The sequence below is a fragment of the Triturus cristatus genome, chromosome 6, assembly GCF_964204655.1.
Source record: "Triturus cristatus chromosome 6, aTriCri1.1, whole genome shotgun sequence".
In the NCBI taxonomy this organism is placed as follows: Eukaryota; Metazoa; Chordata; class Amphibia; order Caudata; family Salamandridae; genus Triturus; species Triturus cristatus.
The window spans coordinates 81,472,555-81,492,517 of NC_140589.1; the positions used below are offsets into that span (position 1 = coordinate 81,472,555).

At 46.0% G+C, this 19,963-nt stretch overlaps 1 protein-coding gene and 1 pseudogene across 2 annotated transcripts in view; one reads left to right on the forward strand and one right to left on the reverse strand.

Annotated features, from left to right (window-relative positions):
• The window catches only part of LOC146813794 (cap-specific mRNA (nucleoside-2'-O-)-methyltransferase 1-like), a 664,820-nt gene that overhangs the window by 360,846 nt on the left and 284,011 nt on the right, over positions 1 to 19,963 (reverse strand). For both annotated transcript variants that reach the window (XM_085610257.1, XM_085610256.1), the window contains exons 13-14: positions 7,239 to 7,418; positions 1,875 to 1,931 (exon numbers count right to left, since the gene is read on the reverse strand). In XM_085610257.1, coding sequence (XP_085466383.1) covers positions 1,875 to 1,931; positions 7,239 to 7,418 — 237 coding nt within the window. The remainder of the gene's footprint in view (positions 1 to 1,874; positions 1,932 to 7,238; positions 7,419 to 19,963) is intronic.
• On the forward strand, positions 67 to 643 carry LOC146813795 (ubiquitin-conjugating enzyme E2 G1 pseudogene; annotated as a pseudogene).

Below are 19,963 nucleotides of genomic sequence, written 5' to 3' on the forward strand. Positions count from 1 at the left end.
ATGCAGCTGGGCTCCTTGCAGGCCCTGTGTTCTGACTTGGAGCGGCTCCAGTCCACGCCCCGCACTATGGCCAACCAGTTGGTACTTCTACTGAGAAAGCAGTTAGCAGAACTAAACAAGAACCCTGTGCCTTTTCTGCTGGCCTCATAGACGAACATGACATTAACAAATGGGAGGTTGTTGTAATTGGAGTACACAATATGTTATTCGAGGGTAGATTCATCTAACGTTTCCTCATGGTTATCCTTTGAGACCGCCAAAGATGAAGTTCATAACAAAAATCTGGCATCACAATGTTGCATAGAATCGGGGTGTCTGCATTTCCATCCTTCATGAGCCCGCTGAGGCTAAGTTTATTTATGAAAAACCAGAAGAGCGCTGACTTCCAATCCACACAGTGAAAACCATCATGATCAGTGTTATATCTATGCTGGCAGATCCTAACATCAAATCTCCGGCAAATGATGATGCTGCAAAAGAATGGAGAGAAGATCCTAATGGTGAATTCAGGAGAAAAGTTGCTAGATGTGGGAGAAAAAGTAAAGAGATGGAGTTTTTGAAGGAGTTTAATTCCAGCAGATTTCAGAGCAAGGACATCTTCCCAGTACTTGATCCTCAAGACATAGTTTCACCTTGTGGATAAGAAAGATGGAGATTCCATGCTCTCAGTATGAGCCTGACGTGTATTTCATGCCCCTTTTCTCTTCCTCCTTCTGAATACTTTGCCTTTTTGTTTTGAGTTTTTTAGTGTATTAACTGCATAAATTCTGAATGATTGGTATTCATTTCCGCCTAGGAATGTACATTTATTTATTCCAAAAGGCAGAAACCTGTGCTTGTGTGGTCATTAAAGAACAATATCCCAGGGCCACAATACTGGTGCACTCCAACTGAATAACAAGTTACTATCTTTAGCCATTTTACTTTCAGAGTTGCAGGGTCGAAGATGTCAAACCTTAATCTAAGATTGACGAGGTTTAGAAAGTTAGATTCAGTATGACTCAAGTAATGAAATCTAATAACATCAATGTAATGCTTTAGAAAAAGAAAAACACTATATCCAAGTATGAGCACTAGAACAGTTAAAACTACGAAATAGACAAAAATTGAATGTTATGACGGCTCTCCAGTGCTAAACAATATATTTTGTCAAGCACTGGATCTATGGCGAACGTTATCATATGATATTTGATGTTGGGGTGAAGGTCAGAAACACTAGGACAGTAGCGGACAGGGAAACTCTCTCCAAAGGGTTTTAGAGACCTGCGAGGGACACAGATGTTCTGGGGCCCATTCTGAACCTAGGAGAGCACTTTGAGAAAATTAGCGGTGATGCCCTCATAAATAGTCTTTGCTGGAAAAAAGTCACCCCAAAAATGTAGCTCCATAAAGCCATCATTCAAGCACCCTGGATACTGCCCAAATATAGTGTTTACAAAGCGATGGTTGATGCCTTGGTGACAACAATCCTGTGAAGCCCAAGGACCAATTAATGACTCAAACGGTCCCTAAACTTTCAACTGGACTGATGGGAATACTAGGCCAGTCCTCACTTTGAATATCGAATGTGCCTTTACCTTTTGGGACCTGTATCTCAGAATCTACAGGTTGCAGTCTAGGCTGTCTTATAGCGTGGCACCACTGGAAGAGGACTCTTCAGCCCCAAACAGTAATAGGCTTCTGGAGTAAAACCGTTTAAACATTTCACTCAGATCCCTAATCCTTTACATTCTCTTCAATTTAGCTTTGCCAATGACTTCCTGGAGTTTGGTCTCTGGAACCATCATGAGCACATGGTTACAATACCGCAATGTTAGGGGAACAAGAAGAACGATCAATGTTTGTGCATAAGGAAGACTAACATCTATACTTACGAGTCCAGAACAAATGCATGGATTTTGGCCAGCGCTTTGATCTGAATCTGACAATGCCTGTAAGAGACGAGATAAAATAATTACAAAGGTGAACATAAAAACACATTTTTAGTTTCCTCCTTCAATTTTATTTACATACATGGTAGGAATACATCGCTCTCAATTTTGTATGACTAACAGTGGAGCCATAACATCCTTTTCTAATTACGATGCACACACTTCCCACCCAAGTTATCACAAACATACCAATGCTGGCGTAACACTCTTCAAAATGTTATATTCAAAGATAAAAGGACAGGTTCTATGATGCTCTGCCCCACCCGAAACAGATGCCACAATCTTATCACAGAGTTCTAAAGGTGCTGACAGCAATAGTGGTACCAGTTGGGGTGGGAGGTCGGGTTTACAGGGGTTGGGGAGGGATAGCAGATGGGGCCCACGCCTTAGTTTTATTCCTCCTGGTAGCCCCCAAGTGCTCTTAACCCTCGGAGATGCACCATCACAGCTGTTAACAGAACAAACCAAACCCACACTGCACACTCTGGAAACACAGCCAATGCTATGATGCAGGGTTTTTAGGTCTCGTGAGCCAAAGGCTCGAAGAGACATTTTATATGTGGGCTTCTCAAAGTGCTGCCGTGGCCTAAAGCTACAGTGCACGTGAACGTGCACGCGCGCAGCGCCATGTGTCTTTCCTCCATAGCGATCGTAATCACGATCACTTTCACTTTCGCGGGCTCCTCTGTTGCTGACATTCCCCCTCCCTTCTCGCCCAGCCCTTCTTGTCCCCTCGGCTTGTTTATAGCGCGAACTCGACCCGAACGAAGGTCGAAGATAAAAAGCGCTTTTACGCGAGCACCAGTTACAGTACACAAGGAGGACACATTCATTTTTTGCAGGCACGGGGAGATTAAGTGATTTGCCCAGGATCACTGTTTGTCTTACTTATCCATGCGTTCTCACTCAACAAACTTTCTATATAGCATAGCAATCAAAATAAATTGTCAATTTCAAATTAATTCTAAACTGGCCGCCAAGGACCATGAATGCATGATTCTCAGGGCTCCTAAATGGGGATGAAGAACTGGACCATAAACTTGGTCTTACACACTTAGCCTCACTCTTTTAACATGAATATTTCAGTGAATCACTCTCTAAGAGATGTAACAATGTATTAAATGATGGACTATTTACCACACACGTTACAATTACAGCCATGCGAGTTTCACACCTGAAAAGAGCGGGTTTGCAATAATTTCAGGAATAATCCTGTAAATTCAGTCAACTCGTGTTTTGCATGATTCCTTGTTTAAATTAGATTTTTCTAGAGCACGTGAAATGAAGTCCACCGGGGTGACCTGCGTTACCCGCTTCCTCTGATAACTTCTGTGGGGGCAGGAACGCCTGAGCCGCTAGAGGTCCCTGTTTAGCAGACAACATTTAATGAACGACGCCCATGAGAGAGGTGTCATGGGCGCCAATAAATTACACACTGATTAGGAATCCTACCTAATCCTTCAAAGCCTGGTTAACTGTGGCAGCGGCTCTATGTACTTTGCATACACGGTTATACTAATGTGCTATTATTATATTTCTTAGTGCGCTGGTCCTCCATTATTTCAGCGCATCATTATCCAATGCTCCTTTATCTTATCATAACTACTGATTATGAGAAATAATTAACTTTGCTGTTCTTTTCACTCTACGGGCAAAGAGGCTAAAGGCAGATATTCGATTGCGTAAGAGGATTTGTTTTGCTTGTTTTCACATGCAGTAAATACGCAGCTGGTGGAAGAAAGGGTGTGGCTTAACAGCTACAGCGGCCGACTTTGAAGCACCAGGTTTGAGTATTGTGGGTGGCTCAAGCATCCTGTGACTCTGGGCAAATCACTTCATCTCCCCGTGCCTAAAAAAATAAATGAATGTGTCCTCTGCAATGCAACTGGTGTTCGTGTAAAGTGCTTAGGTACCTTCGGGTCGAGTATGCGCGATCTACTGGATGTAGCCTAATGGCTATAACAGTCGCCCTCAAAGCTGGAGAACCGGGTTCGAGTCTCGGCAACGGCGCTCAACACCCTGTGTTACTGGGCAAATCACTTAATCTCCCCATGCCTAAAATGAACGTGTCCATCTGGATTGAAACTGGTGCTCGTGTAAACGCTCTGATGCCAGATTTCTCGGGTCTAGTTCGCGCAATGTACAACTCTACAAAAACTATATATTGGCTTCCAAATGCATATCTATTCATGTATTTAGGAGAGTTTGGCAGCAAATGCCATCAGCCACTCAACCTTATAAACAGCAGTTTCGAAGTACTGGGAATTTTTTATTTATTTTTATTTACCGATCCATCTTGGATTGGCAAATTAAAAACAATAGGCAACTGCGTCCTTTGCTAGGCCCTTGCTTGCACAGTGATGCATGTGTGCACATATGAAACCCAGAAGGATGTGATAGGACTCACGCCCGCTCCCTCATTCCCTGAGTTTTTGACACCCCTATAGCTCTAAAATATCTAAGCAGGTTAAACGTTTGCAGGGCGACTCGGGGGGATGAAGCCCCCACCCTCAGCAAACTTTCACTTTTGTTAACAATCCAGTTACAGCGGAGGGTTTATGTACACACACGTCACTTTCCATCAAAGCTCACTCATCTCAGATAACTCGTCCTCCACCACGTGGGACAGGGGCTGGTCACATTTCTGTTTGTTTTGCACAATATTTTAAGCATATTTTTTCATACTGGTATGCTCTGTGTGTACAACATCCATGCACTGCGGCTGGGGATACTTGTAACCTGAAGGATGGTGACAGGCTCCTTTCTTGTCCCCTGGAACGCAGTGGATGCCACATTGTCGCTAATTCCAATATTGGACAGAAGTGCACCCCTACCAGAAGAACGCCTCATAAACATTGTTCCCCCGGGTAACTGGAACGGATCGAGGTCAGAGCAGGCTCAGTTCTACGAGGTGTGTTTTTACTTTCAAAGAATTTTTATAATGTATCATTTATACTTTATTATGCACGTATTCTGTGTTTTCTTTTATGACCTAATTTAGGTCGAATAAAGATTTTTTGATGATGATGACTCGGGAAACCTTCTTTGAGACTCAAAACAGAGCCTCATAAACGAAGGATGGACATTTATAAATATCTCTATTACAGCATACCATAAACTACTAGAGTCATTAGCTTTTAATCAAGGTTTTATTAATGTGTATATTTTTTACTCGCTTTCTGTTCTTTGTTTATATGTATTCTTCTTCAGTTGTTTGTACAGCGCTCCGATGTCCGCAAATCGCGTTCACACCTTATAAAACACCCTAAATAAATAAACAAGCATTTACAATGCAATAGGTCTCGCATTTGCGAGAGTTTATGCTATTGGCATTGTAAATGACAATGCCTTTCATTTATTTGTTTAAAAAACCAACACATTAATAAAAGGCATTGTAATCTATAATGCCAATAGCTCAAATTCTAGTAAATGCGAGACCTATTGCATTGCAAATGCTTGTTATTTCATGGCACGCAGTAGCAGCTTTTACCACGCGTATCTACAGATGTGCAGTAAAAGCAGCTACATATGACTGAATGCTTGTCTGGGAGCCTGCATGCAGCGAGTGCGCAGCCACCAGCAAGTGGTTCTTTGGAAACAGGGAGCACTAGCGCAGAAAGAAATGTAAAGGCAGCTCTTCATTTACCTGTAAGCAAATCCATGCACTGCAGAACGTTATACAGGAGGCAAACTGAACTTGTGTGGCATTAACTCTGAGCTCCTACCACTTGTAAATACAAGAACAGCGCTATTTACATGCAGCTTTCTAAGTTTATAGTTCCTTTAGATAACAAAAGGAAGCAACATTGTATTAAAAACAAATAATTACCTTTCAATAACTATGGCACTGGCCTGCATGACTAATAAGGGTATGTAAAAGTAGTGCAGTTACTACAATTACATATTGGTAAATGTATTTTTCCACACTGTATCCCTGGATATAAGGGTACAAGAAACATTACTAGTCTCTCGGTTGGTGAAAGTGCGAGCAGCAATGTCAGGCCTCCCGGATTCCACCGAGCAGTGGAAGGGTTTGGCGAGTGCTTCATCCTTCCCTAGGAGGACAATGAGGACTTGGTTTTAGTTTTGAACGGCTGGCAAGCTTTCACACTCATGGTCTAATCACAGCGACTACATTCAGGTTCTGAGCAGGGCAGAGCCTGCGATTTTGCATCCAACAACAATGAAACACATACACAGGTCGAAAACACTTAAGGAAAAAACTGGAACTCAAACAAAATAACTAAATGAACCATTTGTTCACTAACTGGATCAATAAAAGAAGCTTGGGAAACAGGAACAAGGGATGGAACGTAAAGAAACAAAATAAAAAGAAATAACACAGAGCCCCCAGAGCCCACCATGGAGACATAGCATCATTTCACTGCATCCTTACTCAGTCTTGTCCTATCACAAAGAAAACAATGGCGCTTTATTTTGTGGTTTCCGAATATCGACAAACAATTGAGCTGGCAAAAGGCTCGTGCCACTGAAAACTCTCTTGCCACAATGAAGCCATGTTAAGGGACTTAATAGCCCCATAGAAAGAAATCCTCTACCACCCCCTTGATTTGGATTGTTACCACAATTATTAAGTTACAGTAAAGACAGATTCCCTGGGAAAATCTGCTCCCCACGCACTTGTGATGCTGACTCGACCTAAACCTGTTTTAACTTTTTAAGTTTTTGTAAACATTATATGTTTCCCAGAAAGAGTTCTTAAGGCCGAAATTGAGGTCAATGTGCTACCATAATAGGAGACTGTCCTGTCCTCATTGTTCAGATGAACAATTACTTTTTAACCTGTTCTGCTGCGACAGGATTGATATGAGCAGCTCTTAAATGGAGGGGCCCTGAGAAAAGGAAACAATGCAGGCATTTGAAATAAACTCGCTAATGTGCTTAGCTAACGCTGATTTACTTACATTTGATCTGGCAAGACGAATGCTGTTGTATAAACTTGGAAAGAGACAATCATATTTGCGTACAGCTTTACAAATATGTTGCTTTTGTGTTTATATGGACTTCTGACCAAACTATTTTAAATGACTGAGAATTGAACTAATTGGTGGAAGCCAGAAGGACACCTAGGTTACTGTTGGCACTACCAACACCTAATTGCAGATAATCCATCAGAAAATACAAATCCTTCCTCTTTCATTTTTAAATTTCTGTTACGGATTCAGCAATAAGTCAGCAGACATGGAAGTCTAAAAAGAAAGTTGTGCCTTTGTCGCACCCTGCAATGCTTCCAGAATTTGTAAAGTAATACTTTTCTTGTTATTCTGTTGGGCAAAGCGGACTCACCTCTCATTGGACCTTGTCATGTAGTCACTGAAGTCGGTGTCGCCTTTGATCACTTTAAGAGGAACAACATGATTCACATCCTGGTCGGTGTTCCGCAGCTGGTTTAACTTAATGTTCACTGCGAAGAGGTACTCCCGCACATCGTCTATGCCAGCCTTGAGTCCTCGGCACACCACATACCTAGAGACATGGGAAGCAAAGACTTATGTTTGGAATTAAAATGAAAAGACATCTAATGAGGTCTTCAAATGTTGGTAATTTGGACAGAGCCATACACTTTCACTTCTCCAGCTCTCTACTTTCCAAACAGGAACATTTATTTATTTATGAGTAACTTCTGAGGCACTCTAGACAATTTTGCATGGAATTAATAAGTAGACAAAAAATATTTACCAAAATGTTTTTGCCTTTTTTGGGACAGAAATGTTCCGTGCATGGTAAACAGGTGCAGTCCCCTGCCGTAAGTGTCTGCTGCAAAGGGAAACGGAAGCCTAACTTTTACTTTGGCCCTGACATCATGCTAACCTAGCATGTGCGCAGAGCCCTAGGCATGTCCATAACACTGTGACGTCTAGGAGCTGCTCTATTAGAAGGAAGGACTCACCAACATGCCGCATGATAGGCAGTGGATTCATGTTTATGGCCTGGGTTAATCACATAAAACGGTGATGGCAATATATTTTGCAGATACTCACCCCCAGTCACAGATCTGAATCCATGACTGATGTGCATATAGCTGGGTCTGAACTGGGGTTGTGAAATGAGCTAAATAACTATAATGGATTCAACACAGATCTGTGACAGGGGGTGAGTGTCTGAAAAGTTTCAGCACTCCGTCCATCATCTCTTTGTGTTTACTTTGTTCGCCCTAAGCTGGCAGGGTATGCCCAGACGTGGGTCCCTTGCTCACTTTGCCACTGGATTCAAGATGGCCTGGCTGAAGAGGAGGTGTTATCCCAAAACCGGTCCCAGGATGCTTGTTTCTGGTCCAGGGAAGACATGGCTTGGCAGTTCGGGCTGGACTGTTCCCATGAGGCACAGGGTCAAGACTAAATTGCATATAGCTGTGCCTGAACTGGGGAGGCAAAGTGAGCTAAAGAAAGATGATGGATTCAACCCAGATCTGTGACTGGGGGTGAGTGTATGAAAAGTTTCAGCGCTCAGTTCATCATCTCCTTGTGTTTGGATTAAATGACATATTCCATATAAGATGAGGACTAGGCTGGACATTACATTGTTTGGTTGACTGGTGGGTTCTGAGAGCTTGCCTCACACACTACCTCCCAGCGAAGCACGTGTCTGTTCACCCTAAGAGTCAGATGAGGAAAGGGTTTAACTTGGCCCAGTGTGCACTGCTTTAACAGGTCAAACCCCAGGACATCAGTGGCAAAAGTTAATTAAATTATGAATTCAACAAGGGATCATTAATGTATATTGTTAAAGAATTTATTAATTGAAATTAAAACAAAAAGACAAGTTAAATTAAGTTAGAAAAAACAGAAACTGGTAACAAGATTTTCATCTGTAACTTTCAGCATGGAAGGCCGATCTACAAGAGTTATATACCTCCACTTACACTAAAGTCTTTTGAGTGCAGAGATGTGCAGTGTTGTAAGCTTTCCAAAACCTCACAATAGCCAGAGCCAAGGTTTACGATGATTTTGTCCTGGCCACACATCATTTATAACTAATAAAAATTGGGTCTGAAGAAGATTAAACATTTCCAATATGTACCCAAGAACATCAAATGGTAGTGAAGATCTAGTGGTAGTTTGCATGTCTCCAAATTCTGGAATAGCAATTGTAGGAAGCTGGTTCTTTATATTGTATACCAAAAAGAGGTATAGAGGTATGCTGTGTAAAGATTCCAGGTATCCCTTATGAGTGGACAGGGATTGCTCTAGCTAGCCCAAGGCACTCTGTTTGGAGGTAGTGTGGTCGAGCAGCCCTAGGCTTATCGGAGAGGAGTGTTAGACTTTTGTTACAGACACCAAGTCAATAAATGATATACAAACTCAAAAAGGAGATCCATATCAAATTGGAAAATTGACACTTATTTTAGATATATTTTTAACAGCAAAAACTATATAATTGGGTAAGTACTTTGTTTTGAGATATCACTGTTACGAAAATAGTGAAGTGTCACTGTTTTTCAATGTTTTGCAGTACACTGGCACTTGAATCTTTGAAAGTGGTAATGTTATCAAATGGGAAAGAAAAATACTGCATACGAGCACTAAGCAGCGACTTACAAGACTGTTCTTCAGGACTTAAGGTAATGATGGGAAAAGATACAAAGCAGCACCAACAGATCACCTCAGTCAGCTCATCGGCAGCCAGGTGCAGAAGTGCAATTCAGTGTTGGGTGCCCCATTGAAGTCACTGGGGAACAGTTGGGTACCAAAGCAGCAGCAACCAGGACTGGGGGGCCAGTCTGGGTGAATCCACAAGGGAGCTCGGTCTTTGAGATGTTCGGACATGTAGGGACACCGCTGGTCCCCTGGTGGGCTCAGTTGCAGTGGTGGTTTCTCCGGCGGGGGTCGAACTGCGGGAGGCACTCACAATTGTAAGGGGCCTACAAAACAGGCTGCAGGTGGCAACTGGGGGACCACTCCAGCCAAATTCAAAGGTGGGCTCAGCTCTTAAGGGTCTTATCCCCAGGCTGTGGGCCTCAGGTGCAGTGGTGCTTCCAGGAGTCGGGTTTCCGCAGTCTGAGGTTGTCGCGGTACCTGCTGTCTGGCAAGAGAGGCTGCAGGTGGGGACTGGAGAGCCAGTGTGGTAGAGCCTGAGAAGGGCTTAACTCTTGAGGGTCTCTGTGCCTCAGGGACACCTTCGGTTCACAGCAGTTCGGGCCAAGGGGCTAGTGTGCAGTGCTGGTTGGTAAGGTGGGTGCCACGCTGGCAGAGGCTTTCGTGTTGGTCTTTGGTGCCTGCAAAAGTGCAGGAAAGCAGCTCCTCTGCTCCAGGGAAGATGCTGCTGGCCAGGTGAAGTTGTGGATCACTCTTCTGCAGCTTTTGGAGGTAACACAGCTTTCTGCACGAGCCGGATCAGTGAAGTTGTTGGAGACAGCAGGCAGGTCAGCAGGGTTGCTGACAAGTCAGGTACTACTCCTCAGTTCTCACTTTGGACTTTATATATCTTTCTTCTTCACGCACACAAATCTAAGTTCAATTTAGGAGCTTTTAAGGAGAACGATGGGTAAAGGCAAATGGGCTACTTACCTCTGGGTTCAGTACACCCCCTTGATGACCACTTCCTGTGGGGAGTGGGCATCACCCTGTCCTAGAGTTCCTAATTTCACCACAACCAAGATTGTGAAATCCAAATCTTTCTGTTCACTTCAGGTAGCCCACCTTAGGGGTGTGACTAGCCTGGAGGTGTAACAGGCCTCTTTACATAGCTAATTTCCCACCTGTCCTGGTGCCAAATGGGTCTCAGGGCAGGGGGTGTCATCTCCCAGAACTGGGGAAAGCCAAGCTTGTATATCAAAGGCGATGGGCTCTTTGAAGCTCCCTGCTTTGACATGCTAATTTACTAACAATCCGGCTGGAGGAGATGTGACCAACTGCCAGAGCAGGCATTGTTTTTGACCTCTGAGAGCAGGGCTCTCACCTCCTGGGAGGTCAGAAACTCATCGTGGTGGCAGGCTGGAAAGGACCAGTCAAGCAGCACAATAGAAGACTAATAGGATTCAGGGGGTACCTGTAAAGTACCCTCTGGGTGAGGCTATTATTAAATTAAAAACTGGAATCAGTGTGGGTTAATTAATATGAGGGGTTTGATACCAAACACCATAGGTTTCAGTGAAGCCATTATGTAGCTGGGAAACTCGTTTTAACCAGTGCCCAGTACATACGTTAAGATGGATTCACTACATGTAATATCAAGCAATGGAGCTAGACATTACAGCGGCATGCCTGCTCCTGCAGATATGCCCATGCATGTGCTATAATGCACTCTGCATTAGGGCTGCTGTTAGTGGTGACTTACATATAGCCCATGCAGCGTCTTTGGCATAGCACAAATAGGTGTGCCTTGTCATGTTTTCAAACTTGGATTGCACCATGTTACGCAGTCTGCAACGGCAGTCTGTGTGGAATCTGTGTGTGGGGCCCTTAGGGTGGCATAAGGCATGCAGCAGCCCTTAGGGACCCTCTTTAGTAATCCTTCCCTAGGTACCAGGGTTACTTTACTAGGGACGTGCATGGGTACTGAAGTCATTGGCTAATTGTAATAATCAGATATCGCTTTGTTTTAAGAAAGGGACACTGGCCTCGAGGACTGGTGAGCAGGCCTCAGTGCACTGTCAGAGTCGATAATCAGTCTCTAACAGCTAAAAAGGAGACAAAAAGTGGGGGGGGGACAATTGCAACAAAAGGAATATGCTACTTACCAGTATGCATCTGTTCTTGGCATGTAGAGCTGCAGAGTGGTACACTGTGCATAGATCGCCATCTGGTGTTGGGCCCGGATGTTTGCAGTTTGTTTTTCCTCTTGGAAAGTCTTTGGAAGTCACGGGATCGGTGACTCTTCCTTTGGGTCATACTGCGCATGGGCTTCGGCTCCATCCTCAGATTGTTTTTCGCCAGCAGGGAAAGATGGAGCTTAGTGACTACAGTGAAGAAACCCATGTATGTTGTATCTAAATAAGATATACCGGAACAGATATAGGTAGCCGGGGAGGCGGGTGGGCGTGTACCACTCTGCAGCTCTACATGCTAAGAACGGATGCATACTGGTAAGTAGCATATTCCGTTCGAGGCATATAAGCTGCAGATGGTACACTGTGCATAGATTATATAGCAGTTTCCACCTTAGCGGCGACCACCGGTATCTGTTGCAGTGGTTTGAAATAATGTTTTTAGTACAGCTTGGCCCACACTAGCTTGTTGCTTGGATAGCACATCTACACAATAGTGTTTAGTGAAAGTGTGCGGTGTTGACCATGTAGCTGCTTTGCAGATATCATGTAGTGGAATATTGCCCAGAAATGCCATGGAAGCCCCTAACTTTCGTGTAGAGTGGGCTTTAGGTGGAACGGATAGCGTTCTTTTGGTCTTGTGGTAGCAAATCTGGATGCATTTTACAATCCACCTAGCTATCCCTGATTTTGAGATGGGGTTGCCTTTGTGTGGTGGAGAGAAGGAGACAAACAGTTGTTTGGTTTTCCTGAATGGTTGTGTCCTTTGGATATAATAGAGTAAGGCTCGTTTGACGTCTAGCGTGTGTAGAGCCCTTTCTGCAACGGTTTGAGGTTGCGAGAAAAAAACTGGTAATTCTACCGTTTGGTTTAAATGAAAAGGGGAAATGACTTTGGGTAGGAATTTTGGGTTGGTACGGAGAACAACTTTGTTGTGGTGCATTTGAATAAAGGGTTCCTGTATGGTAAATGCTTGTATTTCACTGACCCTTCTAAGGGAAGTGATGGCTACAAGGAAAGCTGTTTTCCATGTGAGAAGCTGAAGTTCGCATTTATGCATAGGTTCGAAGGGAGGCCCCATGAGCCTTGTGAGAACAATATTTAGGTTCCATACCGGTGCCCGTGGTACCCTGGGGGGAATTATTCTCTTTAGTCCTTCCATGAATGCTTTAATGGCAGGTACCCTGAAAAGTGAGAGGTGCTGCCTGTTTTGTAAATAGTCTAATGGATGAATAGGCTAGGTTACACCTTTGTAGGTGGAGCAAGTAGCATATAATATGCTGTATAGACGCGTCTAGGGGATTGATGGTGTTGTTATGGCAGTAAACCACAAATCTTTTCCACTTGGCAGCGTAGCAGGCTCTAGTGGTAGGGCGTCTGGCCTCTTGGATGACATTCATACAGTCAGGGGGAAGGTTTAGGTACCCGAATTCTATGATTTCAGGAGCCAGATCGCAAGGTTGAGTTGAGCTGGGTCCGGGTGTCTGATCTCTCCATGGTTCTGGGTTAGGAGGCATGGTGAGAGGTGTAGTTTTTGGTGTGGTACTGCCGAGAGTTGCAGTAGTGTGGTGTACCACGGTTGTCTGGCCCACGTTGGAGCTACTAGGATTAGTGTGAGAGAATGCTGTTGTAGCCTCCGCACCACTAATGGAATGAGCGGGAGAGGCGGAAAAGCGTACGCAAATCTGCCTGACCAGTTCATCCATATCGCATTTCCTTTGGATAATGGGTGTGGGTATCTGGCAGCGAAGCTTGGGCATTTTGTGTTTTCGTGGGTGGCAAACGCGTGGGTGAAGTTCCCACTCGTGGATCTGTTGTGTGTGTCTGCTTAGCAGATCTGCCACTGTGTTCTGGACTCCTGGGACATGTTGGGCTAGGAAAAAGATTTTGTGAGGAATCGCCCATCTCCATATGCTCTGTGCTAGGTGAGAGAGCTGTGGAGAGTGTGTCCCCCCCTGTTTTTGAATATAATACATGGCAGTCATATTGTCTGTGCGAATGAGGACTGCCTTGCCTGAAATGTGTTTCAGAAAGGATTTCAGGGCTAGAAAGATCGCCAGTAACTTCAGATGATTGATGTGGAGTGATTTTTTTTGTGGCGTCCATGTGCCCTGCACTGTGAGGTGTAATAGATGAGCTCCCCAGCCGGAGAGCGATGCGTCCGTTGTCAGTACTATTTGGTGAACCGGGTCCAGGAACGGTCGACCTTTGGAAAGGTTTGTGGTGTTCCATCACTGCAGAGAGCGATGGGTGCGACCGTCTACCAACACCAGATCTGTTAGTTTGCCCTGGGCCTGGTTCCAATGACGTGCTAAGCACTCTTGGAGAGGACGCATCTGGAGTCTTGCGTGGGGCACTATGAAGATGCAAGAGGCCATCATCCATATGAGTTGCATTAACACCCTTACTGGAAGGGAACGTTGGAGTGTGAAGGTTTGACGCAAAGCCTGAATGCTTGCAATCCTGGCTGGATTGGGATACGCTATGGCTTTTGATGTGTCTATAGTGGCACCCAGGTATTGCTTTACGTGTGAGGGTATTAAGTGGGACTTCTGGCAATTGATAGTGAAGCCCAGTTCGTGGAGCAGTTGTATTGTAGTGTTGGTGTGGTGGACGTACTGGTTGTAGGATGTGGCTTTTATGAGCCAATCGTCCAAATATGGGAAGACGTGTATGTGCCGTCTTCTGAGGTGTGCTGTTACCACTGCTAGGCACTTGGTAAATACCCTTGGTGCTGTTGTTACCCCAAATGGGAGGACTTTGAACTGGTAGTGGTGCCCGTCCACTACAAATCTGAGGTATTTTCTGTGAGCAGGGTGTACTGGAATGTGAAAGTATGCGTCTTTCAAATCCAGTGTGGTGAGGAAGTCGTCTTTGGAGAGGAGCGGTAGCACCTGCTGAAGCGTCACCATGTGAAAATTGTCTGAATGTATATATTCGTTTAGGGGCCTGAGATCTAGAATAGGCCGTAGCGTCTCGTCCCTTTTGGGTATGAGAAAATATAGGGAGTAGACCCCTAAATGTTGTTGATTGAGGGGAACTTGTTCTATTGCCTACTTTTGTAGGAGGGAATTTACCTCTTGTTTTAGTAATGTCAAATATTCCTGTGACATTGGGCGTTGTCTGGGTGGAATGTTTGGGGGGGTAGATGTTAACTCGAGGCAGTAGCCTGACTGAACAATTTGGGTCACCCATTTGTCTGAGGTGATGTCCTGCCAGACGTGGAGGAAATTTTGTAGTCTGCCCCCGACCGGAGTGGAATGGTCTGGAGGGAGCAGGGGGAAGTCATTGGGTAGGGGGGTGGCAGAGCGGGCGGTGTTGGTTTTGCCTCTGCCCTTATTGTTGTTGCCCCTATAGCCGCCTCTTTGATATCCCTTTGTGAAAGTGGACTGAGTGGGGGATTTATATGAGGTAGATGCACTGTCAGAGGAGTAACCTCTAGAGGTGCTCCGAAAGGAAGAGCAGCGAAAAGAGCGTCTGCGTGTATGTGTTTGCAGCGCTCCCATGGACTTGGCGGTATCAGTGTCCTTTTTCATTTTTTCCAAGGCCTCATCCACCTTTGGACCGAATAGGTGTTCTTGGTCAAAGGGGTGATTTAAGATGGAGGCCTGTACTTCAGGTTTGAATCCTGAAATTCGTAACCAAACATGGCGACGGAGAAGGACGCTAGTATTAATGGCCCTGGAGGCTGTATCCGCTGCATCCAAGGCACAGCGGATGGAGGTGTTTTACCCTCCTGGATTAATTCGTGGGCCCTATTCTTATATTTATCTGGGAGATGGTGCATGATGGATTCTAATTCATCATAGTGCGCCCTGTCGTACCTGGCTAATAGCGCTTGTGTGTTAGCTATACGCCAAATATTAGCTGCTTGGGACGCAGTGCGTTTTCCTGACGCATCAATTAATTTGGATTTCTTGTCAGGTGGTGGTGCGTCGCCTGACGCTTGTGAGTTTGCCCTTTTTCTTGCTGTGGAAACCACTAGGGAATCCAGTGGTGCTGGCCCCTTGATGTAGGTGGGATCAGTGGGGGCAGCCTTATATTTTTTGTCGATACGTGGGTTAATGACTCTGGCCCTGACTGGGTCTTTAAAAACGTCTGGCGCATGTTTAATCACACCCTTTAGCATAGGCAGTATGGAAGAAGCCCTATGTGAGGTATCGAAGGTGTCGAGGAGGAAGTCCTGTTCTACTGGGTCAGTGTGTAATTCTACCCCGTGATAATGCGCCGCCCTCTGAAGTAAATGTTGAAAACCCAGGGAGTCTTCTGGTGGAGATGGCCTGGAGGGATAAAGGTCATCTTGTGGGACATCTGGAATGTCCGGGTTATCATAATTATCCCATGGGTCCGGGGATCCTGTGGGTGTGGGGTCTTGGGGCCCATCCCCTGGATCCTGATATGGGTCCCCCTGATCATCCTCATCTGGAGACGGAGTCGGGGAGTGATGAGGGGTAGGGGGAGAAGGTGGAGGGGGTGGGGGCGGAGGTGGAGGGGGAGAAGGAGGTAGAGGAGGTGGGGAAGGTACTCTGAAGGGGGAAGTGGCAGAGTCCTTTCTTTTGGCAGGTGGAGGTGGAGCCGGCTGATGTAAAAGTCTCTTTTTGGAAGAGAGTGCCAAATGTCCAGTCTTTGGATCCTTAGTAAGGGTCTTTTGTAAAGGATCAGGTGAAAACAGTTCTTGTGATGAAATTTGGTCCGTCGGCGTCGAAATGTTTGGAGCCGATGACTTTTTTGGCTTGGGAACCTCCGGTTTCGTGATCGGCGCCGAGGTGGGCTTCGGCGCGGAAGTGTGGGTGCCGAGGGCTTTTTGGTGCTTAGTCGGCACCGAAGACGTGTCGGTACTAAAGTACCAGGTTTCGACCCCGAGGTTTTCGGTACGGGGCTCGATGTCGAAGTGGAGGCCGGTTTGCTTTTCGGTGCTGAAGTGTGTTTCTCGGCACCGCTGGTCAGTTGGCTCGAGCCCGAGCCGCCGGAAGGCTTGTGTGGCTTCTTCACCGGGCCCGAAGGTGGGGTGTGAGAAGCTGTGTCTCTGGTCTTGCCTGGGCCCGGAGGCGAAGGCGTGACCGAAGCCTTTTTGGGCGTCGGCAGGGGTGTGGAAGGGGGTATATTACTCACGACCCTCTGCGCCGGTGTGATATCCTCCAGATCAGAATCGTCGGCCTCGGCAGAATCTTCGGCGTCGCCCCTGAAGATGTCGACTGGAACGGAGGTCGAGGAGTGCTCCATGTTGCGTCTGGCTCGTCGATCTCGAATCGTTTTCTTCGACCTGAAAGACTTGCAGGTCGGACAGTCTCGAGCCTCGTGTTCCGAGGAGAGGCAGAGGTTGCAAACCTCATGAAGGTCGGTGTGGGGGAATTTGGACCCACATCGAGGGCACTTTTTGAATGGAGTTCTTTCCATCAGCCGGGACCGGAACCGGAGGTTCGTCGATGTAGAAGGTGATTGTAGACGGTATCGGAAACAATACCGCGATGTAAGCGAGGATTGTGCTTCGAAGGTCGAACTGGAAATGTTCGGAACCACAGCGCGAAGATTACATCCGAGCCCGGTGGCGGAAAAAAACAATCTGAGGATGGAGCCGAAGCCCATGCGCAGTATGACCCAAAGGAGGAGTCACCGATCCTGTGACTTCCAAAGACTTTCCAAGAGGAAAAACAAACTGCAAACATCCGGGCCCAACACCAGATGGCGATCTATGCACAGTGTACCATCTGCAGCTCATATGCCTCGAACACCCAGTTTCCTACAGCCATAATGCCAGAAGATTGAGGCCATTTTATCGAAATGTGTTTCTTGTGTAAACTCACGGGCAATATAAGCCAACAATTTAGTAATATTCAATAGGTATAAGCAAATGTCCAACCATCCTGCATGCACACAATTCCAGATATAAAATTGCTAGCCTATTGTAAGGGAGAGGAAAGGTCCAAAAATGTGACCATGTGAAATTAAAAAGTGATGTTTGGGAAAGATGGACTTCATCGTAGCTGTTGTCTGCAGTACTTGGTTTTGTTATAAAAAATAAAAATCAACCATGACACCCTACCGAAACCAACACAAGACATTTTTGGAAACTTGAGAAGTTGATGGTGCTGCCGGTTCTGTGGTACTTGCTAGTTTCTTATCCAGAATGTGTTGTAGATGTCAAACCTAGGCACAAATCATAGGATTTTCTCACATTTCTTTGAAGGAAGATTCCAGACAGTACAAGGATTAACAAAAGTTGCAACAGCCAGCATTCCCTCGGTTATGCCGATGAAAAAAAGTACACCACTTGCGTGGGCAGACCAGGGCCAGAAAAGGCCTTAAAATGTAAGTGAAAGAATTAAGAGTTTTCCTCAGAATTTGGCCCATTTTTGTATGCGATATGCCCAACACCATGTATATGGCACCTTTCTTTTTTTTTTTTTTTTTAAATCAGATTTTTCAGAACCCAGGTGAATGGACATTTGCCATTGACTGGAAGTTCCTCAGTAATCCATAACAAAAATTACAAAATCTATTTTTTTCACCCCATTCTTTGATATTGGTAACACTATAATTTGTAATTTTTTTTCAAAAACCTTTATTGGAAAAAAATTGCACAGCACAGTTACAAGATTCCACAGTGGCAAGGGATTAAGCACAGTGATATAATACAGCACAGCAGAGACTACCTCGAGCTTGTGACACTTGGGAACAATGTCAGGGAGAAATGTCATATAACCGCTGAGAGGGTGAAAAGTACAACAGAAAGAGGCACCAGAAGTAGAGAAGAGAGGCAGAAGGAGCAGAGGGGAGCGAGAGTAGAAGGGCAGTTGCTCATTGACCTTCACAGGTGGCCGCCGCGGGTGGGGTGCCGGCGGGGAGGGCGAGAGAGGTCGCAGGGCGCTGAGAATCATGACTTGAAAGGCAGGTCACAAGTGGACCCCATATGTCAAAACGGCGAGATCAGGCTGGTAGTAGGTCTCAGAACTCAGAGAGGAGGGTCTGGCAGTGGGAAGCGTCCTCAAGCCAGAGGGCAACCTTAGGCGCAGGCCTACGACCCCAACCCCGCGCGAGGACCAGCAGCATGGCAGTCAAGAGGCGGGAGGCGTCCGGGCAAAATTTAACAAAGCCTAAGAGGCAGAGGGTCAGGTTGGACTAGTGACAAAGTGATTACAGAAATATTAGCGCAGACCTCGCGCCAATATGTGGAGACCCGGTGGCACAGCCAGGCGAGGTGGGAGAAGTCAGCCACGGGCACAGCCCAGGCATCTGTCACTTGTGATAAGTCCTAACCTGTGCAATTGGGCTGGAGTCCGATACAGTCTATGTATGTACTTGAAGTGAATAAGGCGCAAACGATAATTTGGGGAGAGACATTTGATCTGATTACAGCAATACAGCCAGTCGGCTTGAGAAATTTAGAATCCTAGGTCTTCGACCCATGCAACGCACGCCCGGTCAGTGGAGGTGGAAGACGCTGCCAGTGTGTAAGCATAGATTTTAGTTACCAATTTCTTAGGCGAGGGGGATGCATAGAGAAGATCGAGAGTGGCCATCGAGGGGGGAGGCTGGGTGAACGAGGGGTGGAACTTCCTACAGGCAGCCCTGAGTTGGCAGTAAAGCAAGGTGTCCATGGGACCAGAGTCGGTGGCAAGCGAGAAGAATGTGTTCCCAGGGTAAAGGTCTGATACTGTGGTGAGCCCCAGGCAAGTGGCGTGTTTAACCATCCCAGAAGACTGAAGAGGGGAAAGGCCGGGTGGTGAGCGATTGGCATCGTGTTCGTGGGAAGCATATTGGAGCCTGAAAATTTGCGTAGCCCGTCCCAGACCCAACGCAAGGTCTCAACCGTGTAAATTTCAGTGCGTAGGAGTTTCGCCTGGGGGGAATAAGGCAGTCGTGAATGGCCACGGAGCGGCGCGTTCAGCCTCCACCGCGACGTGAGGCTGGAACGGAGTAGGGTGAAGCCAGAAGTGAAGAAAACTGGCCTGAGTGCTGAGGGCATAGAGCTTGAAATCCGGGGCGCCGAGCCTGCCATGCGACGTTGGGAGTGTAAGGATGCTATATGCGATCCTGGGTTGCCAACCGGCCAAACTTAGGGTGATGAGCAGAGAGTGAACCTTGCGGAAGAAGCAGTGAGAGGGATGGGGATATTTACGAAGAGATATAAAAACTTTGGAAGTACCACCATTTTGAAGATGGGTATGCGCCTGGCTAGAGACAGAGACAGCTGGTTCCAAAGGGGAATCTTGGACTCAAACCAGCCACTGCACGGCCAAAGTTAACATTCCGAAGTTCATCCACATCCCTGCTCAACCAAATGCCCAAATATCTAGTGGGCTCC